The sequence below is a fragment of the Cydia fagiglandana genome, chromosome 16, assembly GCF_963556715.1.
Source record: "Cydia fagiglandana chromosome 16, ilCydFagi1.1, whole genome shotgun sequence".
In the NCBI taxonomy this organism is placed as follows: Eukaryota; Metazoa; Arthropoda; class Insecta; order Lepidoptera; family Tortricidae; genus Cydia; species Cydia fagiglandana.
Window position 1 is genome coordinate 5,015,836 of NC_085947.1, and position 25,311 is coordinate 5,041,146.

Here is a 25,311-nt window from a genome sequence, read left to right on the forward strand (position 1 = left end):
TATGATAGATCAAGTTTTTTTTTTCTTTTAGTCCATTCCTTGTAAAAGACATCAACGCGCTCTCGTAATGAAGTTATTTTTTCTCTCGTTATTAGGCTTGTATTGACAAATAGTAAATAACTACTATCAAATTCAAACGATTCTGTACCAGAATCAATTATGAATATGTCGAATTTTCCAAGATTTTCACATATTATTATTTTTTTATGAGAGAGCTATGGCACTTAAATATTATTTATTATTTTGGGGTAATTTGGCAACTACAAACGAAAGGAAAAGAACTACAAATAACTACAAGCGATTCTAAACAAGAATCAATCATTTAAGTGTTAAATTTTTCAAAATTTCCACTTTCTATTGTATTGTCATGGAAAAAGCTCTCGTAGTGAAATCAAATCAAATTTTTCGCGGTTATATGGCACCTACGAAAGAAATGAAAAGAACTACAAATAACTACAAACGATTCTGAACAAGAATCAATCATAAAAGTGTCGAATTTTCCAAAATGTTCACTTATAATTGAATTGTCATGAAAAAAGCTCCCGTAGTGAAATTAAAATCAATATTATTGGGTTAATTTGGCAACTACAAACGAAAAGAAAAGAACTACAAATAACTACAAACGATTCTGAACAAGAATCGATCATAAAAGTGTCGAATTTTCTAAAATTTTCACTTATTATTGAATTGTCATGGAAAAACATCTAGTAGTGAAATCAAATCAAATTTTTCGCGGTTATTTGGCACCTACGAAAGAAATGAAAAGAACTACAAATAACTACAAACGATTCTGAACAAGAATCGATCATAAAAGTGTCGAATTTTCCAAAATTTTCACTTATTATTTAATTGTCATGGAAAAACCTCTAGTAGTGAAATCAAATCAAATTTTTTGGGGTAATTTGGCAACTACAAACAAAAAGAAAAGAACTACAAATAACTACAAACGATTCTGAACAAGAGTCAAGCATAAAAGTGTCGAATTTTACAAAATTTTCACTTATTATTGTATTGTCATGGAAAAAGCTTTCGTAGTGAAATTAAAATCAATTTTTTTAGGGTAATTTGGCAACTACAAACGAAAAGAAAAGAACTACAAATAACTACAAACGATTTTGAACAAGAATCGATCATAAAAGTGTCGAATTTTCCAAAATTTTCACTTATTATTGAATTGTCATGGAAAAAACTCTAGTAGTGAAATCAAATCAAATTTTTCGGGGTTATTTGGCACCTACGAAAGAAATGAAAAGAACTACAAATAACTACAAACGATTCTGTACAAGGATCAATCAAGGAAGTGTATGATAGATCAAGTTTTTTTTTTCTCTTAGTCCATTCCTTGTAAAAGACATCAACGCGCTCTCGTAATGAAGTTATTTTTTCTCTCGTTATTAGGCTTGTATTGACAAATAGTAAAGAACTACTATCAAATTCAAACGATTCTGTACCAGAATCAATTATGAATATGTCGAATTTCCCAAGATTTTCACATATTATTATTTTTTTATGAGAGAGCTTTGGCACTTAAATATCATTTATTATTTTGGGGTAATTAGGCAACTACAAACGAAAGGAAAAGAACTACAAATAACTACAAACGATTCTGAACAAGAATCAATCATTTAAGTGATGAACTTTTCAAAATTTCCACTTATTATTGTATTGTCATGGAAAAAGCTCTAGTAGTGAAATCAAATCAAATTTTTCGCGGTTATATGGCACTTACGAATGAAATGAAAAGAACTACAAATAACTACAAACGATTCTGAACAAGAATCGATCAAAAAAAGTGTCGAATTTTCCAAAATTTTCACTTATTATTCAATTGTCATGGAAAAACCTCTAGTAGTGAAATCAAATCTAATTTTTTGGGGTAATTTGGCAACTACAAACAAAAAGAAAAGAACTACAAATAACTACAAACGATTCTGAACAAGAGTCAAGCATAAAAGTGTCGAATTCATCAAAATTTTCACTTATTATTGTATTGTCATGGAAAAAGCTTTCGTAGTGAAATTAAAATCAATTTTTTTAGGGTAATTTGGCAACTACAAACAAAAAGAAAAGAACTACAAATAACTACAAACGATTCTGAACAAGAATCGATCATAAAAGTGTCGAATTTTCTAAAATTTTCACTTATTATTGAATTGTCATGGAAAAACATCTAGTAGTGAAATCAAATCAAATTTTTCGCGGTTATTTGGCACCTACGAAAGAAATGAAAAGAACTACAAATAACTACAAACGATTCTGAACAAGAATCGATCATAAAAGTGTCGAATTTTCCAAAATTTTCACTTATTATTTAATTGTCATGGAAAAACCTCTAGTAGTGAAATCAAATCAAATTTTTTGGGGTAATTTGGCAACTACAAACAAAAAGAAAAGAACTACAAATAACTACAAACGATTCTGAACAAGAGTCAAGCATAAAAGTGTCGAATTTTACAAAATTTTCACTTATTATTGTATTGTCATGGAGAAAGCTTTCGTAGTGAAATTAAAATCAATTTTTTTAGGGTAATTTGGCAACAACAAACGAAAAGAAAAGAACTACAAATAACTACAAACGATTTTGAACAAGAATCGATCATAAAAGTGTCGAATTTTCCAAAATTTTCACTTATTATTGAATTGTCATGGAAAAAACTCTAGTAGTGAAATCAAATCAAATTTTTCGGGGTTATTTGGCACCTACGAAAGAAATGAAAAGAACTACAAATAACTACAAACGATTCTGTACAAGGATCAATCAAGGAAGTGTATGATAGATCAAGTTTTTTTTTTCTCTTAGTCCATTCCTTGTAAAAGACATCAACGCGCTCTCGTAATGAAGTTATTTTTTCTCTCGTTATTAGGCTTGTATTGACAAATAGTAAAGAACTACTATCAAATTCAAACGATTCTGTACCAGAATCAATTATGAATATGTCGAATTTCCCAAGATTTTCACATATTATTATTTTTTTATGAGAGAGCTTTGGCACTTAAATATCATTTATTATTTTGGGGTAATTAGGCAACTACAAACGAAAGGAAAAGAACTACAAATAACTAGAAACGATTCTGAACAAGAATCAATCATTTAAGTGATGAACTTTTCAAAATTTCCACTTATTATTGTATTGTCATGGAAAAAGCTCTAGTAGTGAAATCAAATCAAATTTTTCGCGGTTATATGGCACTTACGAATGAAATGAAAAGAACTACAAATAACTACAAACGATTCTGAACAAGAATCGATCAAAAAAGTGTCGAATTTTCCAAAATTTTCACTTATTATTCAATTGTCATGGAAAAACCTCTAGTAGTGAAATCAAATCTAATTTTTTGGGGTAATTTGGCAACTACAAACAAAAAGAAAAGAACTACAAATAACTACAAACGATTCTGAACAAGAGTCAAGCATAAAAGTGTCGAATTTTACAAAATTTTCACTTATTATTGTATTGTCATGGAAAAAGCTTTCGTAGTGAAATTAAAATCAATTTTTTTAGGCTAATTTGGCAACTACAAACGAAAAGAAAAGAACTACAAATAACTACAAACGATTTTGAACAAGAATCGATCATAAAAGTGTCGAATTTTCCAAAATTTTCACTTATTATTGAATTGTCATGGAAAAAACTCTAGTAGTGAAATCAAATCAAATTTTTCGGGGTTATTTGGCACCTACGAAAGAAATGAAAAGAACTACAAATAACTACAAACGATTCTGTACAAGGATCAATCAAGGAAGTGTATGATAGATCAAGTTTTTTTTTTCTCTTAGTCCATTCCTTGTAAAAGACATCAACGCGCTCTCGTAATGAAGTTATTTTTTCTCTCGTTATTAGGCTTGTATTGACAAATAGTAAAGAACTACTATCAAATTCAAACGATTCTGTACCAGAATCAATTATGAATATGTCGAATTTCCCAAGATTTTCACATATTATTATTTTTTTATGAGAGAGCTTTGGCACTTAAATATCATTTATTATTTTGGGGTAATTAGGCAACTACAAACGAAAGGAAAAGAACTACAAATAACTACAAACGATTCTGAACAAGAATCAATCATTTAAGTGATGAACTTTTCAAAATTTCCACTTATTATTGTATTGTCATGGAAAAAGCTCTAGTAGTGAAATCAAATCAAATTTTTCGCGGTTATATGGCACTTACGAATGAAATGAAAAGAACTACAAATAACTACAAACGATTCTGAACAAGAATCGATCAAAAAAGTGTCGAATTTTCCAAAATTTTCACTTATTATTCAATTGTCATGGAAAAACCTCTAGTAGTGAAATCAAATCTAATTTTTTGGGGTAATTTGGCAACTACAAACAAAAAGAAAAGAACTACAAATAACTACAAACGATTCTGAACAAGAGTCAAGCATAAAAGTGTCGAATTCATCAAAATTTTCACTTATTATTGTATTGTCATGGAAAAAGCTTTCGTAGTGAAATTAAAATCAATTTTTTTGGGGTAATTTGGCAACTACAAACGAAAAGAAAATAACTACAAATAACTACAAACGTTTCTGAACAAGAATCGATCATAAAAGTGTCAAATTTTCCAAAATTTTCACTTATTATTGAATTGTCATGGAAAAACATCTAGTAGTGAAATCAAATCAAATTTTTCGCGGTTATTTGGCACCTACGAAAGAAATGAAAAGAACTACAAATAACTACAAACGATTCTGAACGAGCATCGATCATAAAAGTGTCAAATTTCCCAAAATTTTCACTTATTATTGTATTGTCATGGAAAAAGCTTTCGTAGTGAAATTAAAATCAATTTTTTTAGGGTAATTTGGCAACTACAAACTAAAAGAAAAGAACTACAAATAACTACAAACGATTCTGAACAAGAATCGATCATAAAAGTGTCGAATTTTCCAAAATTTTCAATTATTATTTAATTGTCATGGAAAAAACTCTAGTAGTGAAATCAAATCAATTTTTTCGGGGTTATTTGGCACCTACGATAGAAATGAAAAGAACTACAAATAACTACAAACGATTCTGTACAAGGATCAATCAAGGAAGTGTATGATAGATCAAGTTTTTTTTTCTCTTAGTCCATTCCTTGTAAAAGACATCAACGCGCTCTCGTAATGAAGTTATTTTTTCTCTCGTTATTAGGCTTGTATTGACAAATAGTAAATAACTACTATCAAATTCAAACGATTCTGTACCAGAATCAATTATGAATATGTCGAATTTTCCAAGATTTTCTTATATTATTATTTTTTTATGAGAGAGCTTTGGCACTTAAATATTATTTATTATTTTGGGGTAATTTGGCAACTACAAACGAAAGGAAAAGAACTACAAATAACTACAAGCGATTCTAAACAAGAATCAATCATTTAAGTGTTAAATTTTTCAAAATTTCCACTTTCTATTGTATTGTCATGGAAAAAGCTCTCGTAGTGAAATCAAATCAAATTTTTTGGGGTAATTTGGCAACTACAAACAAAAAGAAAAGAACTACAAATAACTACATAGGATTCTTAACAAGAATCAAGCATAAAAGTGTCGAATTTTCCAAAATGTTCACTTATTATTGTATTGTCATGGAAATAGCTCTCGTAGTGAAATCAAATCATTTTTTTTTGGGGTAATTTGGCAACTACAAACGAAAAGAAAAGAACTACAAATAACTACAAACGATTCTTAACAAGAATCAATCATAAAAGTGTCGAATTTTCCAAAATTTTCACTTATTAGTGAATTTTCATGGTAAAAGCTCTCGTAGTGAAATCAAATCAAATTTTTGGGGTAATTTGGCAGCTACGAAAGAAATGAAAAGAACTACAAATAACTACAAACGATTATGAACAAGAATCAATCATTAAAGTGTCGAATATTACAAAATTTTCACATATTATTGTATTGTCATGGAAAAAGCTCTCGTAGTGAAATCAAATCAAATCTTTTGGGGTTATCTGGCAGCTATGAAGGAAATGAAAAGAACTGCAAATAACTACAAACGATTCTGAGCAATTATCAATCAAGTAAGTGAACGATTGATCAAGTTTTTATTTCATTTAGTCCATTCCTTGAAAAAGACATCAACGCGCTCCTTTAGTGAAATCAATTTTTATCCCGTAGTAGGTACCAAAGCTTTTACTCTGTAAGTCCTAACTTTATAAGCTCTAACTGTATAAAGCCAACATCTTGGTCAAACAATACGGCTTGGTCGTTGCTTGACATGAACGCGCTCTTGTCTTTAATTTCATAAAAAAGCTCTTTATCGGGAAAAGACATCAACGGGCTCTTAAAGCTTTTTTAGTTTTTTTTAATTTTTTGGGGTTTTTTGGCTACTACAAATGAAAATAAAGGAACTACAATCAACTACAAACGATTCTAAGCCAGTATCAACAATAAAAGTATAAGATTTCAAAAGTGGGGTGCTGGGATTTTTCTCACCCCCATAACTTTTTTTTGGGGCAACTACAAATAAAATCCTTTTAACTACAATCAACTACAAACAAAATACTATAAGAAAAAAAATATAAATAAAAAATTGGTCAAGGTCGGGTGCCAAGTTCACAGAGGTGGCAACTAGTTCAGTTAGAATAATGTTATTCAACAAGTCATAATGTTATTCAACAAGTAATAATGTTATTCAACAAGTCATAATATTATGAACAAATGGTTTGTAACTAAATCATCATCATCATCATCATTTCAGCCTATATACGTCCCACTGCTGAGCACAGGCCTCCTCTCATGCGCGAGAGGGCTTGGGCTATAGTCCCCACGCTAGCCCAATGCGGATTGGGGACTTCACATACACCTTTGAATTTCTTCGCAGATGTATGCAGGTTTCCTCACGATGTTTTCCTTCACCGAAAAACTAGTGGTAAATATCAAATAATATTTCGTACATAAGTTCCGAAAAACTTATTGGTACGAGCCAGGATTTGAACCCGCGACCTCCGGATTGAAAGTCAGACGTCATATCCACTCGGCCACCACTGCTTTTCTTGTAACTAAATACTTATCCTTATATATGAGTATAGTGCATTATGTTGATATTGATATTTATATTTATTGAAATAAAATTTTACAGCATTACAGCTAAGAGGCGCCAATGCACTGTAAAATTAAGTAGTATAAAAGCTATAGGTACCAAAATTATAAGATAAATATTCTGGTGTTGGTAACTCTAGTACCTAGACATCTACTTACCTATATCAGAGATATATATAACTCCGTATAAGATATATAAAGTCTAAGAAAAACACGTGCCTCGGAAATCAAGAAAAAGTCATTCTCGAATAGATGGCGCCATATACCTTTGGCCTATTCTCGGCTAGATGGCTCGGATAGTTTGACATTTAACAATTTTAAAACATATCAGGGAAAGAACATGGGTCAGTATGGAACAATAAAAATTAAAAATCATTTGTCCGTAAACATATTTTGATTAATTTATACATTTTCAATTTTATTTTAAGTTTTAATCGTGTGTCGATAGATGGCAGTAAATGTACCGTTACTACAAAATTTACTTAGGCAATAGCCTTCTATACTATTTATTATCTTTGCCTATATATATAAAATGCTCCCACACTTCAAACGTCAAAAAAATTGTAACAAATGTTAGTGAATGTTATTGTACAATATACTCATATAACGTAGGTATAACACTTAGTAACACCAATGTGAGGGGACTTTAATAATGACAAAATCCTGTTAATGAAACCACAAAAGCGGCTTTTATCCTGACGTCTCGTATTTGAAATCTTGACAAGTCTCTTAAAGTATCTAAATATATCTGAATAGGTACCTAGTTACTCTGTCGAGAACAGAATCTTCATGTTAATTGAAATATGTCATTCGAAGCACTCTCGTCTGTTGCTTCCTCATTTTCGCAGAAATAAACGCAATTCAAGCTTAAAATGTGCCTTTTTCGGCTTGAATTACGCTTATTTTTTATGTAGGTATAAATAAATGAAATTAGCTCCGACATACGAATCAAATGCTTATTCCAAAGGAACGCAAACCAAATGAAAATGACGCAGTTAACGTAAATATAAGAGAAAAGGTCTCATTCTCGAATGTGGAACGGTAACAAAATGATACTCGATAAATCGCCCGATTCGGATTTTAAAATAGACATCTATTAGATATCTTTTAGAAATCACTAAGATACGATAACGATATGTTTAAGATCTAACCCGTCAAATTTGACATTTGCGCGATTCTAGAGACACTCTTGAACGATTTCCAGAGGATATGACTTAGAGATCCAATTCACATCTAATAGATATCTTACTCTATCTAACGTAAAAGTGACATTGGTTGCCCGAATTGCGCTGCAAAAGAGAACTAGTTGATATCCAAACTATAACGTACCTATCAAGAATGGATCTAGTACGTGTCGTCTCTTGTGAATATCTTGAAGTTCGAATACGGCAGTGAGGGCCTACCGGGAACCACGAACGACGTTTTTCCCCCCTAACGCACTTGAAAATTCGAAAGTGCGACAAAGAGGCAAAACTTTGTTCGTGGTCCGCGGCAGGCCCTTTGATTTTATAGGTGTAGTACTGTAGGTACCAAGGCTTCAATAAACTACTATACATAGCTAGTGGCTTTAACCTTTAGCAAACAGTAGCGTTCGCAATACAACCATTAATATTTCGTTGTACCTACTCGTTAATCAGAACATTTGAAACCATTTTCTTATTAAATAAAAGTTATACTTGGTCAAGCAGATCTTGTCAGTAGAAAAGGGCGGCAAATTTTAAAAATGTAGGCGCGAAGGGATAGCGTCTCATAGAAAATTTGAATTTCGCGCCTTTTTCTACTGACAAGATTTGCTTGACCATCTATATTCTATACTATTATAGTACAGGGAAAAAAAAATTTAATAGTTATTTATCGTGTATGAATGAACTCAAGAATTTTAAATGAATGTCCTCTCTGTCGTTAAAATGATCTCACTAAGTAGCGGATGGCGCTGGAGCTAATATACGGCGTTGCATGAACAAGAGATTTCCTTTGGCAGGATTGGTCCTTAGGACCCAGGGATGGATTCAAGAAGTGGAGCCACCGAGATTTTTGATGTAAATTTTTAGGGGGGGGGGGCTCTCAACTTGATCTTGATATCTGTATCATTTAAGCTACTAGGTCAAGCTTGGTATCGTTTCCGTATAAATCGGGGGTGCCGAATTCATTTCTGATATCATATATGACACCATTCCGAAGTAAAAACACATAAAATATGAAAAAAATACTTTTTTTTTAATTCCTCTTCACGCTTAAACTGCTGAACCAATTTAGTTAAAATTTGGTACAGAGATAGTTTGAGTCCCAGGGAATAACATAGCATACTTTTAATCTCAATAATCATCCCTTAAGGGTGTGAAAAGGGAGGAGGAAATTTGCATGGGGATTCAATAACCGCTGAACCGATTTAGATAAAATTTGGTATAGAGATAGTTTGAGTCCCAGGGAAGAACATAGGATAGTTTTTATTCCAAAAAAATAAAAAATACGTTAAAAATGAAAGGTAAGGTGTAGGATTGTATGGGAAATCAATAAACGCTGAACCGATTTCAATGAAATCTATGTCTACATCTTTGATTTAGTTGAAAATGATACTAAACTTGACTTAGAACCTAAACTTAAAGAATTATTAACCTCAAACGTCGCAGAAGCTTAAACCCCCCCCCCCCCCCACCTGCATCAAAAATCTGGGTGGCTCCACTTCTTAAACCCATCCTTGGGTCCTAAGGACCAATCCTGCCAAAGGAAATCTCTTGTTCATGCAACGCCGTGGTTGACCTTTTTTTGCTCTGAGCAAACACAACTTGATAATACGTGACGGCCGGCGGCCAATTCAAACATACATTGTGACAGCAAATTGATATCCCGCGCGTCTCTCTTGCGCCAATAGATCGACGGACAAGTAAGAGCGAAATGCACACGCGACTGACATAATTTTGATGTCACAATGTAAGTTTGAATGGGCCTCCTGTCTACCCCACGTCACTATTTTGGAACACCGGAGACCTTTTATTTTCTTTTCTTAATGAAATGAACAGTGTAATATAGCAAATTACCCACAGAACAAATATACTAAAGGCACATTGTTCGTAGACGATGCTAAGTTTGATAAAAGAGAACGAGGGGGGAGTTCCGTTTGTAAGGATGCGGCCGGAATACAAAAAACCGGGCAAGTGCGAGTCGGACTCGCGCACGAAGGGTTCCGTACCATAAAGCAAAAAAAACGGAAAAAATGCAAAAAGAAAACGGTCCCCCATCCAAGTACTGACCACTCCCGACGTTGCTTAACTTTGGTCAAAAATCACGTTTGTTGTATGGAAGCCCCATTTAAATCTTTATTTTATTCTGTTTTTAGTATTTGTTGTTATAGCGGCAACAGAAATACATCATCAGTGAAAATTTCAACTGTCTAGATATCACGGTTCGTGAGATACAGCCTGGTGACAGACGGACGGACAGCGAAGTCTTAGTAATAGGGTCCCGTTTTACCCTTTGGGTACGGAACCCTAAAAAGACAATTTTAGTGAATTAACAGACTTTTCTATTACGTAGAAATATCTTTACTATTTCATATCTCGTGAGTCTCTAATTCATTTCCCGAATCGAGCCGTTAGGTTAGATTAAGTTAGGAAAATGAATTAGATTTCTGCTAGACTTCAACAAGTTACGATATGGATAATTTAAAGATATTTGTAAGATATACCGGGTGTGGCCTGTAACATGAGCAAATAATTAAAACATAGATTCACTCAACCACGGTCAACCACGTATAGGTCAACCACGGCGTTGCATGAACAAGAGATTTCCTTTGGCAGGATTGGTCCTTAGGACCCAAGGATGGGTTTAAGAAGTGGAGCCACCCAGATTTTTGATGCAGTACTCCTAAGTATTTAGACACCCTATTTTTCATACAAAATAAATATTATCTTCAATGGACGCCATCGCCACGCCATATCATTGTGATTGACGTTGCTTGTCACGCCTTAAAATTCGCAATACATTGTGTCTTAGAATAAACTTTAAAATGTATTAAAAATCAAACCACAAGTTATTTTTAAAAGTCGCTGAACAAATGTTGATCAGTATGAGGAGATTGAGGAGTACACCCTACAGTAAAATTTTTTGCTCATACTACAGGCCACACTCGGTATATGTCAAATTTGACGTTTCCGCGATTCCGGGGGTCCTCTTGAACGATTTCGACAAGTTATGACTTAGATATCCAAGTCACATCTAGTCGATATCTAATGTAGATCTAGTTGATCTCTAAATCGTCTCTAGATCTTGTGATTATCTCGAAATCCGAATAGGCCTGTAATTGTCTCCGGTATTCCCTCCCTGTCTCTATTCGACCAGCCTACCTGTTTTTTACACATTCACTATGAACGTTTTCGTAGCGCTACGCTCGTAGCCGATCCCAGAGTACACTGCGTATTTAATCATATTTTGTAGCTTTATTTTACTATGGGCCCGATTCGGATTTTGAAATAGACATCTATTATACGGCCCCGACACTATCATGGATACTGGCATTACTTTGACGGAATGACGTTTTTAGTGATAGTGTAGGGAGTGCCATGAAGGAATGACGGCAAGTAATGAAGTTTATTTTAATAATTTCCGTCAGTATTGGAGTTATGTCAAAGTAATGATACTAGAAATGACATTACTACTGACAGTGAATTGATTAGAATGATGGAATCAGAAATGACAGAAAGAATGATGGACGATAATGAAGTTATTAAACATTCTTAATATTTTTGAAGAAATGTCAAAATAATGACATTATACTGATAGTGAGTGGAGCGCATTAGATATCTTTTAGTCATCACCAAGATACGATAACGATATGTTTAAGATCTAACCTGTCAAATTTGACATTTGCGCGATTCTAGAGATAGGTACTCTTGAACGATTTCCAAAGGATATGACCTAGAGATCCAATTCACATCTAATTAGAGATGGGTAGGGGTGAGTAAATACTGAGTATTTACTCGATATTTACTCAAAGCACCCGATAAATACCCGTATTTACTCATTTAGGTGGGTAAAAACGATTGCTTATAAAATATTCAAAAATTGAGATTTAAGAAGAAAATTGTCTTTTATTGAAGAGTGCTAACGTGTATTAACAATATCTATAAAATAAAAAGCATATAGGACGCTTAATTTAGGAAAAAAGGTAATTATTACTGAGAGGCACATTGTGATAATGCAAAGTTAACAATTTTGTTTTAAATAAGAAGGTATTTACTTTAAAAATATGGTACTTAAATTCTATTGATGTTCTAGATAACTGCATGTCGCGCAAAAAGTGCGTGTTTACGCGGCACTTACGACCTTTTATTAAGGGTTTTTTAAAGAAAACTCAAAAATGGCTCAACGGATGATGTTCAAAATATTGTTTTTTGTACTCTATTATACGGCTAATCTCCCGATATGTTTTCATATTTTTTCTGAACTTTGGTTCTAAAGTTATAGAGAGATAAACATTATTTTGGCCTTTCGAAACGGTTTTTTTTCCAATATATTCAATTTATCCAAAAATGTTCTTAGATACATTCCAGTTATTTTTAAAGACCCATTTAATGACGTGCAACACGTTGGTGGTTTCTGAATTTTTTTTTTGTGACAATTAGTTACATGTATAGAGTGCCCCTCTTAAAAATACATTTCTTACAATTTTGAGTACTTAATCGAGTAGCGGCTTACAAAATACACCTATACTTATTTCAAATTTATATGCCCCTTTCAGCACTCTAAATAGTTTATACCCACCAATTTGGGTATAAACGAGTAAATACGGGTATATTGAGTAAATACTGAGTATTTACTCGGTATTTACCCGTGAGTATTTACTCACTACCCATCTCTACATCTAATTGATATCTTACTCTATCTAACGTAAAAGTGACATTGGTTGCCCGAATTGCGCTACAAAAGAGAACTAGTTGATATCTAAACTATAACGTATCTAGAATGGATCTAGTACGTGTCGTCTCTTGTGAATATCTTGAAGTTCGAATAGCGCAGTATGGGCCTGATTCAGATTTTGAAATAGACATCTATTAGATGTATTTTAGACATTACCAAGATACGATAACGATATGTTTAAGATCTAACCTGTCAAACTTGACATTTGCGCGATTCTGGAGGTACTCTTGAACGATTTCCACAGGATATGACTTATTGTTAGTAATCCAATTCACATCTAATAGATATCTTACTCTATCTAACGTAAAAGTGACATTGGTTTCCCGAATTGCGCTGCAAAAGAGAACTAGTTGATATCTGAACTATAAAGTATCTAGAATGGATCTAGTACGTGTCGTCTCTTGTGGATATCTTGAAGTTCGAATACGGCAGTAGGTTTATCCCCATATAATAATCCCTCTTACTTGCGGCCCGCGAGCCTCCCTGGCTATTTTGTATGTAATATTGACATATGACAATGTCTTATGAAGTCATAAATATTAACAAAGTGCGGCCCGCGTCCACTTCGTTAACTGTTATGTGGCCCTTGGCTGCTAAAAGGTTACCGACCTATTAAGATAAATACATATATTAATCGATTAACAAAACTTAACAGACCGTATTTAATATCGAAATTGGTAAAACGGAATTGCGCAGTTTCTGCTTAAGAATGAAGCCCAATTAATTTTGAGTAATATTTACTGCTCATCCGTAATGTTATCTTAGCGTTACCAGCTGCTTATCTACCGTCTATCGAATACCTAATTTGCAATGTAAATTCTCCACGAGATACACAAAATTAAATTAAAAGCACTCAATTAACTTAGTTTACGGGAGTCGTATTCAAATTCGTAGTTGTTTTTAATTCGCGACGTGATTAAGGGCCCGATCCGGATTTTCAAATAGACATCTATTAGACATCTTTTAGACATCACTAAGATACGATAACGATATGTTTAAGATCTAACCTGTCAAATTTGACATTTGCGCAATTCTGGAGATACTCTTGAACGATTTCCACAGGATATGACTTAGAGATCCAATTCATATCTAATAGATATCTTACTCTATCTAACGTAAAAGTGACATTGGTTGCCCGAATTGCGCTGCAAAAGAGAACTACTAGTTGATATCTAAACTATAACGTATCTAGAATGGATCTAGTACGTACGTCGTCTCTTGTGAATATCTTGAAGTTCGAATACGGCAGTTAGTTTAATTTAAATAAAGTATACAATGAACCATTAGGGGAAAGGGCTCTCAAGGGCTCACTTTAACTTTTAAAGTCACTGGCTACAAATTCTCTCTAAACCGAACAAATCACGCGAGGTTCGATAGAGGTATTGAGATTGAGAGGGGGTCACGGAAAAATCACGACAGATCACGTCGGGGGAGGGGGGGTAATAAGGAGCTCTCACGTGTATTTTTCTACAATGAACGAAATTAAGAAAAAATACCTACCTTATGAGTAGATACTCTCGGCTCGATTCTGAAATGAATTAGATCTCTACTAGACCTCAACAAGTTATGATATGGATAAATTAAAGATATTTGTAAGATAGATATGTCAAATTTGACGTTTCCGCGATTCTGGAGGCCCTCTTGAACGATTTCGACAAGTTATGACTTAGATATCTAAGTCACATCTAGTCGATATCTAATGTAAATCTAGTTGATCTCTATATCGTCTCTAGATCTTGTGATTATCTCGTTTCCCGAATACGCGTGTTTTTCTCTGTTTCGTTAGACATAAATCTCCACTCCGCACTTCAAAATATCGAGTCTATTTTACAAATTTTTCGAGCGCGTCGCCTTGACTGCCCGGATAGAATAATTACAAAAAAATACACGGGAGGTTATGTGGGGGAGGGGTAGCGAAAAACCTCACCAAATATCACCAAGGGGGACGGGGGGTCAAAAAGTAGCCGAAATCACCTCGCATGATTTGTGCACAACCTCTAGCTATATGCCAACCAACCAACCACCACAGTACCGAGCGACCAGCGGCGCGTTTAAAATTAAAATGCATTTTTGCTACAATTTACTTACTTACTGCCGTGGCGCAGCGACTCGAAGTGGATCTTGGCCTCTGACACTAAGGAACAATTTGATCCATTGAAATTTCTTAAATTTTTTGCCCCCCATGAAGAAAGTTTACCAACCACTGACTGACTTAAATGGTTGTTGTCGCTCCCTCCACTCAGTTTGCACCCTTATGACTTAAGGGATCCAGTTACATATTTCAGCCGGCCTAGCCAAGGTGACAATCGCTGTCGCTTCGACATCGCGTCGCTATATTGTTACTGCTTCGTTTTTGTTTTATTTCACATTGATATTACGTAGTTTCTAACGATTTCTATAAGAACAATAGGGACTGAAGCTCACAAAGGCATTATCCAGCAGACTGGCGCGTTAACCGGGGCTAGGGTTACCAGATACAAATTTAGAATTTCCTGACAAAATTCCTGATTTATGAATATTTTTCCTGACATTTACATTTTTGACGACGACGGGGGGTTCTAGCCGTTAACGAATGGCCACCCGATTGAGCCGATAGCCGGCCCTAAAAGTATGTATGCTTGAGTAAAGATTTGTTAATTAATTAATAATTACGAAGTTATTGATAAGTTAAGTGGATCTAATTTTTTTTACAATGTTTTTGGAATAATTTTACTAAATAAAAAGGTAATTTATAAAAAATCTTATCAATTAAAAAAAAATTCTGACATTTTCGTACTCCGTCCCCATTCATAACAAAAGACCAAAATTCCTGACATGTCAGGAAAATTCCTGTCATCTGGTAACCCTAACCGGGGCGTCCTTTACACTCATTGGGCGCTTTTGAATCATACACAGACTTAAAATAGTATTTTGTGCAACAGGTACATAATAAGGGTTCTTTAAATTCAAGGACCGAAATTACAAAACGTGACATAGTCTTTTTTTAAAGAGAGGTCCGAGCATATTAAGATCTAAGTAATTTTACCGTCCCGTTGCACACAATACCTATTTTTTTCTAAGGCAGCAGTATACACTTAAAATGAAAGAAAATACCTACACAAGTATACAACATTAAAGCGGTATCCAGACGGGACTGATCAAATCGGTCGATTTGATCAGAAATTAAATTGGCGTCAATCTCCAATTTTAGATTTATGGTGATATTAGAGCCCTCTAAATTTAAAAAATGTCCCAGACCGAAAATACTGGCCTCACAAATTGGTATTCTTGAAAACGCACCTCATTTTATCGGTAATATCGGTCATTATCGGCGGTTGAATTCGGCGAGCCAAATTGGCGTTTGCATCCGCACGTCTTGATTCGATCGGGCAATTTAATCAGATTGGCAAAAGATAGACCAGCCTGGATACGCCTTGAATCAATTTGGTTTGTTAATCTTTAAAACAGTTGTACTATACAGGGCGTCCCACAGCTATGCCACATGGAGGGAAAGTACCCTGAATATTGTAGATGGAACATTTTACTGAAAGAAGACATTATTTTAATTTTAAAAACAATTTAAACTGCATTCATGATTTTTAAATAATTACATGGTTGAACCGGGAATCGAACCCGCTACACGAGAAAAAAAAAAAACACCCTGTAGCTTTTTCATCCCGATCGAAAGGCTTCATCATAAGGATTATTTTTTGCTAAATAACATAGTGTCAGAAACTAAAGGAAGACCATGAATTTTAACATTTGATGTGAACGAAATAATCAAAAGAGAGCGGCTTTGTATTCAACAGAATGACACTCATTTTGAGCATTTGATAAATTAAATTGGTTAATTTGAATTAAAAATGTTAAAATTCATGGGTTTCTTTTTATTACCGACACTATGTTATTTAGCAAAAAATAATCCTTATGATGAAGCCTTTCGATCGGTATGAAAAAGCTACAGGGTGTTTATTTTTTTCCGTGTAGCGGGTTCGATTCCCGGTTCAACCATGTAATTATTTAAAAATCTATGAATGCAGTTTAAATTGTTTTTTAAATTAAAATAATGTCTTCTTTCAGCAAAATGTTCTATCTACAATATTCAGGGTACTTACCCTCCATGTGGCATAGCTGTGGGACGCCCTGTATATACTCGTAATTATTTCCACAGGAGAGGCGTGAAACATATACTTACTTCACTCTTTGCGTGAAACTAATTGTTGTGTCTAACGGCCCAATTCAAACAATACCTATAAGATGTGACAGCGATACGATACCGATCTGTCAGTGTTAAAAGTGACATATATTTAACCGAAAACGCCTAAAACTTAATTACATCGTAATTTTATCGATATCGATAAAATTACGACGTAAGACAGTGCCGTCATGTAATTTTTAAATATTGTATTATTTCCCTTTTACAATAAAATTAACTGGATTATTATTAGATGTCATTTTAATTATTGCCAGAATGACTAGAGTCAATGTCAAATGTCAGACAGTTACAATAAGAATAAATCAAAGAGTTTTACATTTAGAGAATAAACTAACACATAAAATTAATATTGTTTACATCAAGGATGAGTCACATTTGTTATTATAATTTGTAAATTGCTTGCTAATATCGTTATCGATAACACTTGTGTCGATATTTATTTAATTACTAGCACTAGCACTGATATTTACTAAACTGATACTGATACTAGTTTTTGCCCCCGAAAAACTGGGCTATGAAATCTATAATGTCTCTATAGTCTTTGATATATCTTTCGTTCCACTTGTTTTTTACGTATTAGCAACGTAGATAAAAAAAGCGGCCAAGTGCGAGTCGGACTCGCCCATGAATGGTTCCGTAGCAGCAAGTAACATAATAAAATTAAGGTTTACGATTTATGACGTATTAAAATAAAACTACTTATAAGATCTCATTTCCGGATCCCGTTGTCGGTAGAAGTTTGCATGGTAATGTACATCATATATTTTTTTTTGTTTTATCATTCCCTTATTTTAGAAGTTACAGGGGGGGACACACTTTTTACCATTTTGGAAGTGTCTCTCGCGCAAACTATTCAGTTTAGAAAAAAGTGATATTAGAAACCTCAATATCATTTTTAAAGACCTATCCATAGACACCACACGTATGGGTTTGATGAAAAAAAAATTGATTTTCATTTCTAAGTATGGGGAACCCCCAAAATTTATTGTTTTTTTTTTTCTATTTCTGTGTGAAAATCTTAATGCGGTTCACAGAATACATCTACTTACCAAGTTTCAACAGTATAGTTCTTATAGTTTCGGAAAAAAGTGGCTGTGACATACACCGACAGACAGACAGACAGACAGACGGACAGACATGACGAATCCATAAGGGTTCCGTTTTTTGCTATTTGGCTACGGAACCCTACAAATGGTTGTCTGTAAAGTCGGTTCACGGACGATAATTTTGCGTGATAACGTCATAAAAAACGTGGTCGTAACGTTACCATGGAGATCTGTCCACAACGTTACCATGGAGATCCGTCCACAACGTAACAGTTTTTCGTGCATGGGGTCATCCATTAATTACGTCACACGAATTTCTAGGTTTTTTGACTCCTCCCCCCCTCCTTGTCACAGTTGGTCACATTTGGCAAACCCCTCCCCCCTAGTGTGACGTCACATTTTTTCTACGAAATCGCCAAATCGAATTAAGTAAGTACCTAAGTATTATTAATATTTTATGAAAATATTTTTGACGATATAAATATTAGTAATTTTATAACTCAAAACTGCTTAGGAAAGAAAATTAAACGAATAAAAACGATTATCGTTTTAAAAACTTGTTATTTAAAAGTACAACAATAATATAATTTAGATAAATTTTCGGTTACTGATGAAGTTAAAGTGACGTCACAAAGTTTGTGTCTCCCCCCTCCCCTATGTCACAATATGTCACGTTTTCTTGACCCCCTCCCTCCCCCTAAACGTGTGATGTAATTAATGGATGACCCCCATGCTACCGCGGTGTTCATCGATTTATAAGACGTTATCACGTCAAAATACTTTATTCAATCCATATCATATATCATATTCAGCAACGATAAGGTAGCGGCCTATATTAAGAAACCTGTATCAATGTTTGCATCTTAATGTTTACTTTAAACTTTAAAATATCGATAAATGACGCTTTAATTAATTCAAATTTAGAACATCTCTTGAAACAACGCAATTTGTTTGACCTCTATTCCAATATTAGTTGAGGTGACGTTTTATTCTAAAGTATTATACAAACAATTTTGACGAATCTCGAACGGTATGGCAGTCGGCCCCGGGCCCCTGACACTAATTTCTCTCTGATTAAAAAAAACTAAGTGTGCGTGACATGCGAAAAGGTTATTTACAGTCATTTGACTTTCAGTTTATCTTTTATTTAATTAGTTAGTTTTTTATAAACTACAGTAGTAAGACATGCAAAATGCGCGATAAAGATATTTCAGAGACGCCACCTCATATCCGCTACATGATCAGCCGGCCTAGCCAAGGTTACGATCGCTATCGCTTCGACAACGAAAAGCTTTACGTCTCTCTATCACGCTTCCATATTAGTGCGACAGTGACAGTTGCGTTTCGATCGCTAGGGAGCGTAAGCGATTGGCGTCTTGTCTACGGGGCCGTGCCGCTACAAAGAGTACTGCCCTCTCGACATCATAAAGAGTTTATAAATGTACACACATTTATACACAGATAAAGCAGTGTGTGTGTGTGAGAGAGAGAGTGATCGATTTACCCACACTCGTATTTTAAATGCCTTCCATTAGGCAGCATTAGGTAAATAGATAGAAATCTAGGTATTTATAACGGAATTGAAAACGCCTGGCTAAATACACTAATTCAAGCTTACATTATTAGCAGCAGGCAGCATACATTATTCAAGCGTAGCACGTTTAATATTTAATAATCCGAGTCTATTAATACATACACTGCCGTATTCGAACTTCAAGATATTCACAAGAGACGACACGTACTAGTTCCATTCTAGATACGTTATCTGATATGTGGATCTCTAAGTCATATCCTGTGGAAATCGTTCAAGAGTATCTCCAGAATCGCGCAAATGTCAAATTTGACAGGTTAGATCTTAAACATATCGTTATCGTCCCTTGGTGATGTCTAAAAGATATCTAATAGATGTCTATTTCAACAACTTAGAGATCTAATTCATATCTAATAGATATCTTACTCTATCTAACGTAAAAGTGACATGGTAAACTATAACGATCCAGAATGGATCTAGTACGTGTCGTCTCTTGTGAATATCTTGAATTTCGAATACGGCAGATTGTTAGTAGCTCGGACTACGTACGTACGTACAGGACGAATCTTATTTGAAATGTGTCGGCATTTATTTACGCAAACATCGAAGATGTCAGTCTAGCAATGCACGCACGAGAACTTTCCAAAGTTGCGAAACTTTCCAGATGAGAATTTCTCGGTAACTTATACCATGAATATTCACGATAGTTTAGGTGTAGTATCCTTACCCCCAGAAAATTCTGACTTTTGGTCTACCGCTTCCGGTCAGAGAAATGTATGACGGCCCGGCCAAACGGTCAGACCTAGGTGGGGGGTGCTCGACCAAATGTTATAGAGGGACCCTGGCAGTTTTTGACGCAGCCATGTTTTTTTCAATATAGCCGACTTTTTTTTTTTAATTTTCAAGTTTGTCCTAGCGCGCTGAAATTTTGGTCACGGAATCTCGGGGTCCCCTAGATACCTATGAAAAATTTTTTTTTGGAAAAATGCTACAATTGCAATGAGTTCAGGTCCTTCTCCGAACACAGCTCGATAAGCACGGTGGAGCCGACAGCCGTTTTTTTTATCTAAAGAGGAAAGTATAACTATTGACCAAAAGTAACTTTTTTCATACCTACAATTTCAATTTCTGGAGAAAACATTTTCCACTAACTAACTATATGTTAAGATTTAGATGTCGATCGATTTAGCATAATATATACTAGGTTTATAGGTTTCGCTTAAAAAAAAGAAATGTAATTTTTTTTGTATTACAAGGTCGTATCAAAATGAGGTGAAAACCATATCAAATTGTTAAAATAGAAATTGCCTCACAGTGTATTGACTCCCCTATCTCAAGTTCAATATAACGTTTTACACATCGATCGTCTCACAAACTAATCAACAGTAATTTGAGAATGATGAATGAATATTATTATTATTAACTTTGATGGAACGTCCATCAAAGTTTTTATGTCATCATCATCATCTCAGCCATAAGACGTCCACTGCTGAACATAGGCCTCCCCCTTGGACCTCCACTCGTACCGGTTGGAAGCGATCCGCATCCAGCGTCTTTATGTGCCTAATTATAATAGCGCCTTCAAGATGAGAAGATTAACTTTGGGAGCCTGTCGTTTATGTGTCGTGGCCACAAGCTTGTAACTTGTATAATACCTACAAGTGGAAGTCCCTTTCTAACAAAAGCTGTCAAAAAGTGACATCCGCTTGTATTACAAGTTACAACCTAGTACTATATTAAAGGATTACTTCTTTTTAACTAAACGGCCACCTAGCCTAGTCGGTAGTGACCCAGCCTACAAAGCTGGAGGTCCGGTTCGAATCCCAGTTGGTACTAGGTTGATCTGTGTAAAAAATTTTTCCTTGCATATTTGAGTGTCCCACTGCTGGGCAAAGGCCTCTCCCCTCAATTCCCACGACTCCCGATTGGGTGTTTCCTCCGACCAGTTGTTCAGGAAGCTGTCCAGGGGACTGTGTAAGATTGATCCCAAATATTTTACAAGCTTTTATTTACTTTCACCTGACCGTTGTCTGTAATCAAATCTTTCAAGTTAAATGTGATCCACTTCCCGGTTTCCGATTGAGCTGAAATTTTGCATACATACGTAAGTCGGGTGACAATGCAACATGGTGTCATCGAGCTGATCTGATGATGGAGACCGGAGATGGCCATATGAACTATGTGATAAAACGACGAAACCTAATTGTGTTTGGGGTTATTAGAATTGTCTCGATGGGCATTAGTTGCCCGTGGAAAGTAAAGTACAGTCAGCGATAACAGCTTGTACCAAAAATGAAATTTTTGCCAAAAACTTATTTTTATATGCAGATACTACGCCATCTTGAAGCCTCTAAACGTGACTTGGGAGGCGAACGCGCGGCGCGCGCTGCACACGGCCTGGGTGTGCGCCGCGCTCGCCAGTCTGCCGCAAAGCTTCATATTCCACGTAGAGGAACATCCAGATGTCGCAGGGTACGTGACTTCTTCTTCTTAAGACGAAACAGGAGCTCAGTATTAAATATTTTAGGTAAATATACCCGTCTCGCTAACGAAAGCGGCTCCTAAAACTAGTGCGATAAGAACAAGGCGAAATATCCTGCGTAAAAATCTCAAAAATCGAGGTTTCGTACTCGACTGTTTCCTCCTCCAAAACTTAACCAATCGTAAACAAATTTGGAAATCTAAATGATTATGAAATTATCTGTGTCGGACCGTGTTGCTTTTTTGGCTAATTGATAATATATTATCTGTGTTGAATACTACGCCTCTCATTGCGGCATAGTCAATGAGGCCATATTGGCCATTTTTGAAGGGCTCTAGGGCCTTAAAAAACAAAAATATCAAAAAAAGCAAAACGGTTCGACACAGATATTGACAATATTGATTAGTGTTGAAAAAAATCATTGCTCTAGCATCAAAATCCACGGAGGAAACAGTCGAGTACGTTTGTATGGAGAAATGACCACTCCTGTTGGCTCTTAAAGCTTAGAATAATGTATTTATTAGCGGTAGCGCTGGTGGCCTAGCGGTAAGAGGGGGCGACTTCCAATACCGGACGCCGCAGGTTCAAAGAACGACTCGTACCAAATGAGCTTTTCGGAACTTATGTACTTACGAAATGCCAGTCGCTTTTGGGTGTAGGAAAACATCGTGAGAAAATCGGACTAATCTCAATAAGGCCTAGTTTACCCTCCAGGTTGGAAGGTCAGATGGCAGTCGCTTTCGTAAAAACTAGTATCTACGTAAATTCTTGGGATTAGTTGTCAAAGCGGACCCTAGGCTCCCATGAGCCGTGGCAAAATGCCGGGATTACGCAAGGAAGAAGAAGAAGAAGCTTGGAATAATTTTAAAAGTGGAAAAACTTAAACGGGCTAGACTTAAACTCAAGGCCTCTAGATCGATACTCCAGCTGAGCCACCAAGACCTCATGCATAGCCAGCGAATCTTTCCACACATCTTTTCTTCTATGTCAGTCCCCCATTACCGAGGATCGTGACCATTTGTTGCGGCTCCTGTGATTTGTCTGAATCGGTCTTTGTTTAAATCACGTGAGGTTTCAAATGACTTCACAATTTCATGTACTTATGATTACTTTGGCTTAAGAGGAATTTGGTCGGTTTGATATCGATCCACACAAAACAACAGTCAAAAGGATTTTTTATCGACTGTCACTATGCCTGTCACTTTCGCACTTACATACTTGTAAGAACGTAGAACGTGACAGACATGCTGAATTGGTGACAAATGACATAAATGCGACCCGCAATTTTCACCGTGTAGATAAACGCCGTGAAATCGTTTTTTACAGATGAGTGAGTTGAAATGAAATTTTCGTTGAAGCGCAGTTCTGTACCTTATTGCCCAGACATACTCGTAAGTTCCAAACATTATATTGGACGAAAAATATTTATTTCCTCATTTTATTTATTTCAACTCGTAGGCTAGGTGATTTATAATATGAATATAAAAACACTTACAAAACAATAAAAAACACATACATATACACTGAGAGAAAAGTACAACAAAAACACACTTAGAATTACAAAAATAAACTTAATCCAGGGACAAGGAGAGTTAACTAATAGGAACAAATTGACTTTTGCAATTCCTATTAGTTCTTGCAATTTCTATTATCTGTTTGTTGAAATTATATTTGGGGTTACTGAGCTGTTTGTAGAAATAAATAAACTTTACAGAAATAGTGAAACGCCCATAATTATTACTAAAACTTCATTTTTTCCCCCAGTACAGAACTGTTTTTTAATTCCTGGTGATGATTTTTCTCTCAGTGTACATTATAAAAAAACCTAACTTAGAGTGCCGCCAGCAGTGGGGCAAGGCCCAAGCTGCCGGTAGTCAAGGCTGCAGAGAGAGAAACCGGCGGACTACCCGCGCCGTGTCCAAGATCTCCCCCCTTCCCCATCCCTTCTGGATCTTCTGGTTCTCTTGAGGTGCCTTCGGCATCTGACCCTTGTTCCAACCAACTAGCGAGAGTCTCTAAAGATGTTGGTCGAGACTTCGTTATTAGACCGTTCACTGAAACGACTATTTACTCATTATTATTAATTCCAGATATTTCCAGTGCGTATCGTATGGCTCTCTGCCGACGGAGTCGCACGTGTTCGGCTATTTCCTGCTGAATATGCTGCTGATGTACCTGCTGCCCCTCGTGTCCACGCTCTACTGCTCGCTGGCCGCGCTGCTCGAGATCATACGCCGAGCCAACACCAGCAATGGTGAGTTAAACATGCTGCTGATGTACCTGCTGCCACTCGTGTCCACGCTCTACTGCTCGCTGGCCGCGCTGCTCGAGATCATACGCCGAGCCAACACCAGCAATGGTGAGTTAAACATGCTGCTGATGTACCTGCTGCCGCTCGTGTCCACGCTCTACTGCTCGCTGGCCGCGCTGCTCGAGATCATACGCCGAGCCAACACCAGCAATGGTGAGTTAAACATGCTGCTGATGTACCTGCTGCCACTCGTGTCCACGCTCTACTGCTCGCTGGCCGCGCTGGTCGAGATCATACGCCGAGCCAACACCAGCATGGTGAGTTAAACATGCTGCTGATGTACCTGCTGCCGCTCGTGTCCACGCTCTACTGCTCGCTGGCCGCGCTGCTCGAGATCATACGCCGAGCCAACACCAGCAATGGTGAGTTAAACATGCTGCTGATGTACCTGCTGCCACTCGTGTCCACGCTCTACTGCTCGCTGGCCGCGCTGCTCGAGATCATACGCCGAGCCAACACCAGCAATGGTGAGTTAAACATGCTGCTGATGTACCTGCTGCCACTCGTGTCCACGCTCTACTGCTCGCTGGCCGCGCTGCTCGAGATCATACGCCGAGCCAACACCAGCAATGGTGAGTTAAACATGCTACTGATGTACCTCCTGCCGCTCGTGTCCACGCTCTACTGCTCGCTGGCCGCGCTGCTCGAGATCATACGCCGAGCCAACACCAGCAATGGTGAGTTAAACATGCCGCTGATGTACCTGCTGCCACTCGTGTCCACGCTCTACTGCTCGCTGGCCGCGCTGCTCGAGATCATACGCCGAGCCAACACCAGCAATGGTGAGTTA

The 25,311-nt window shown here is 36.0% G+C and overlaps 1 protein-coding gene across 1 annotated transcript in view; it reads left to right on the top strand.

Annotated features, from left to right (window-relative positions):
- LOC134672201 (adipokinetic hormone/corazonin-related peptide receptor variant I-like) overlaps positions 1 to 24,787 on the top strand; it is a 51,329-nt gene extending 26,542 nt beyond the window's left edge. The window contains exons 3-4 of the mRNA XM_063530102.1: positions 22,057 to 22,200; positions 24,301 to 24,787. Coding sequence (XP_063386172.1) covers positions 22,057 to 22,200; positions 24,301 to 24,787 — 631 coding nt within the window. The remainder of the gene's footprint in view (positions 1 to 22,056; positions 22,201 to 24,300) is intronic.
- The last annotated feature ends 524 nt before the right edge of the window (positions 24,788 to 25,311 follow it).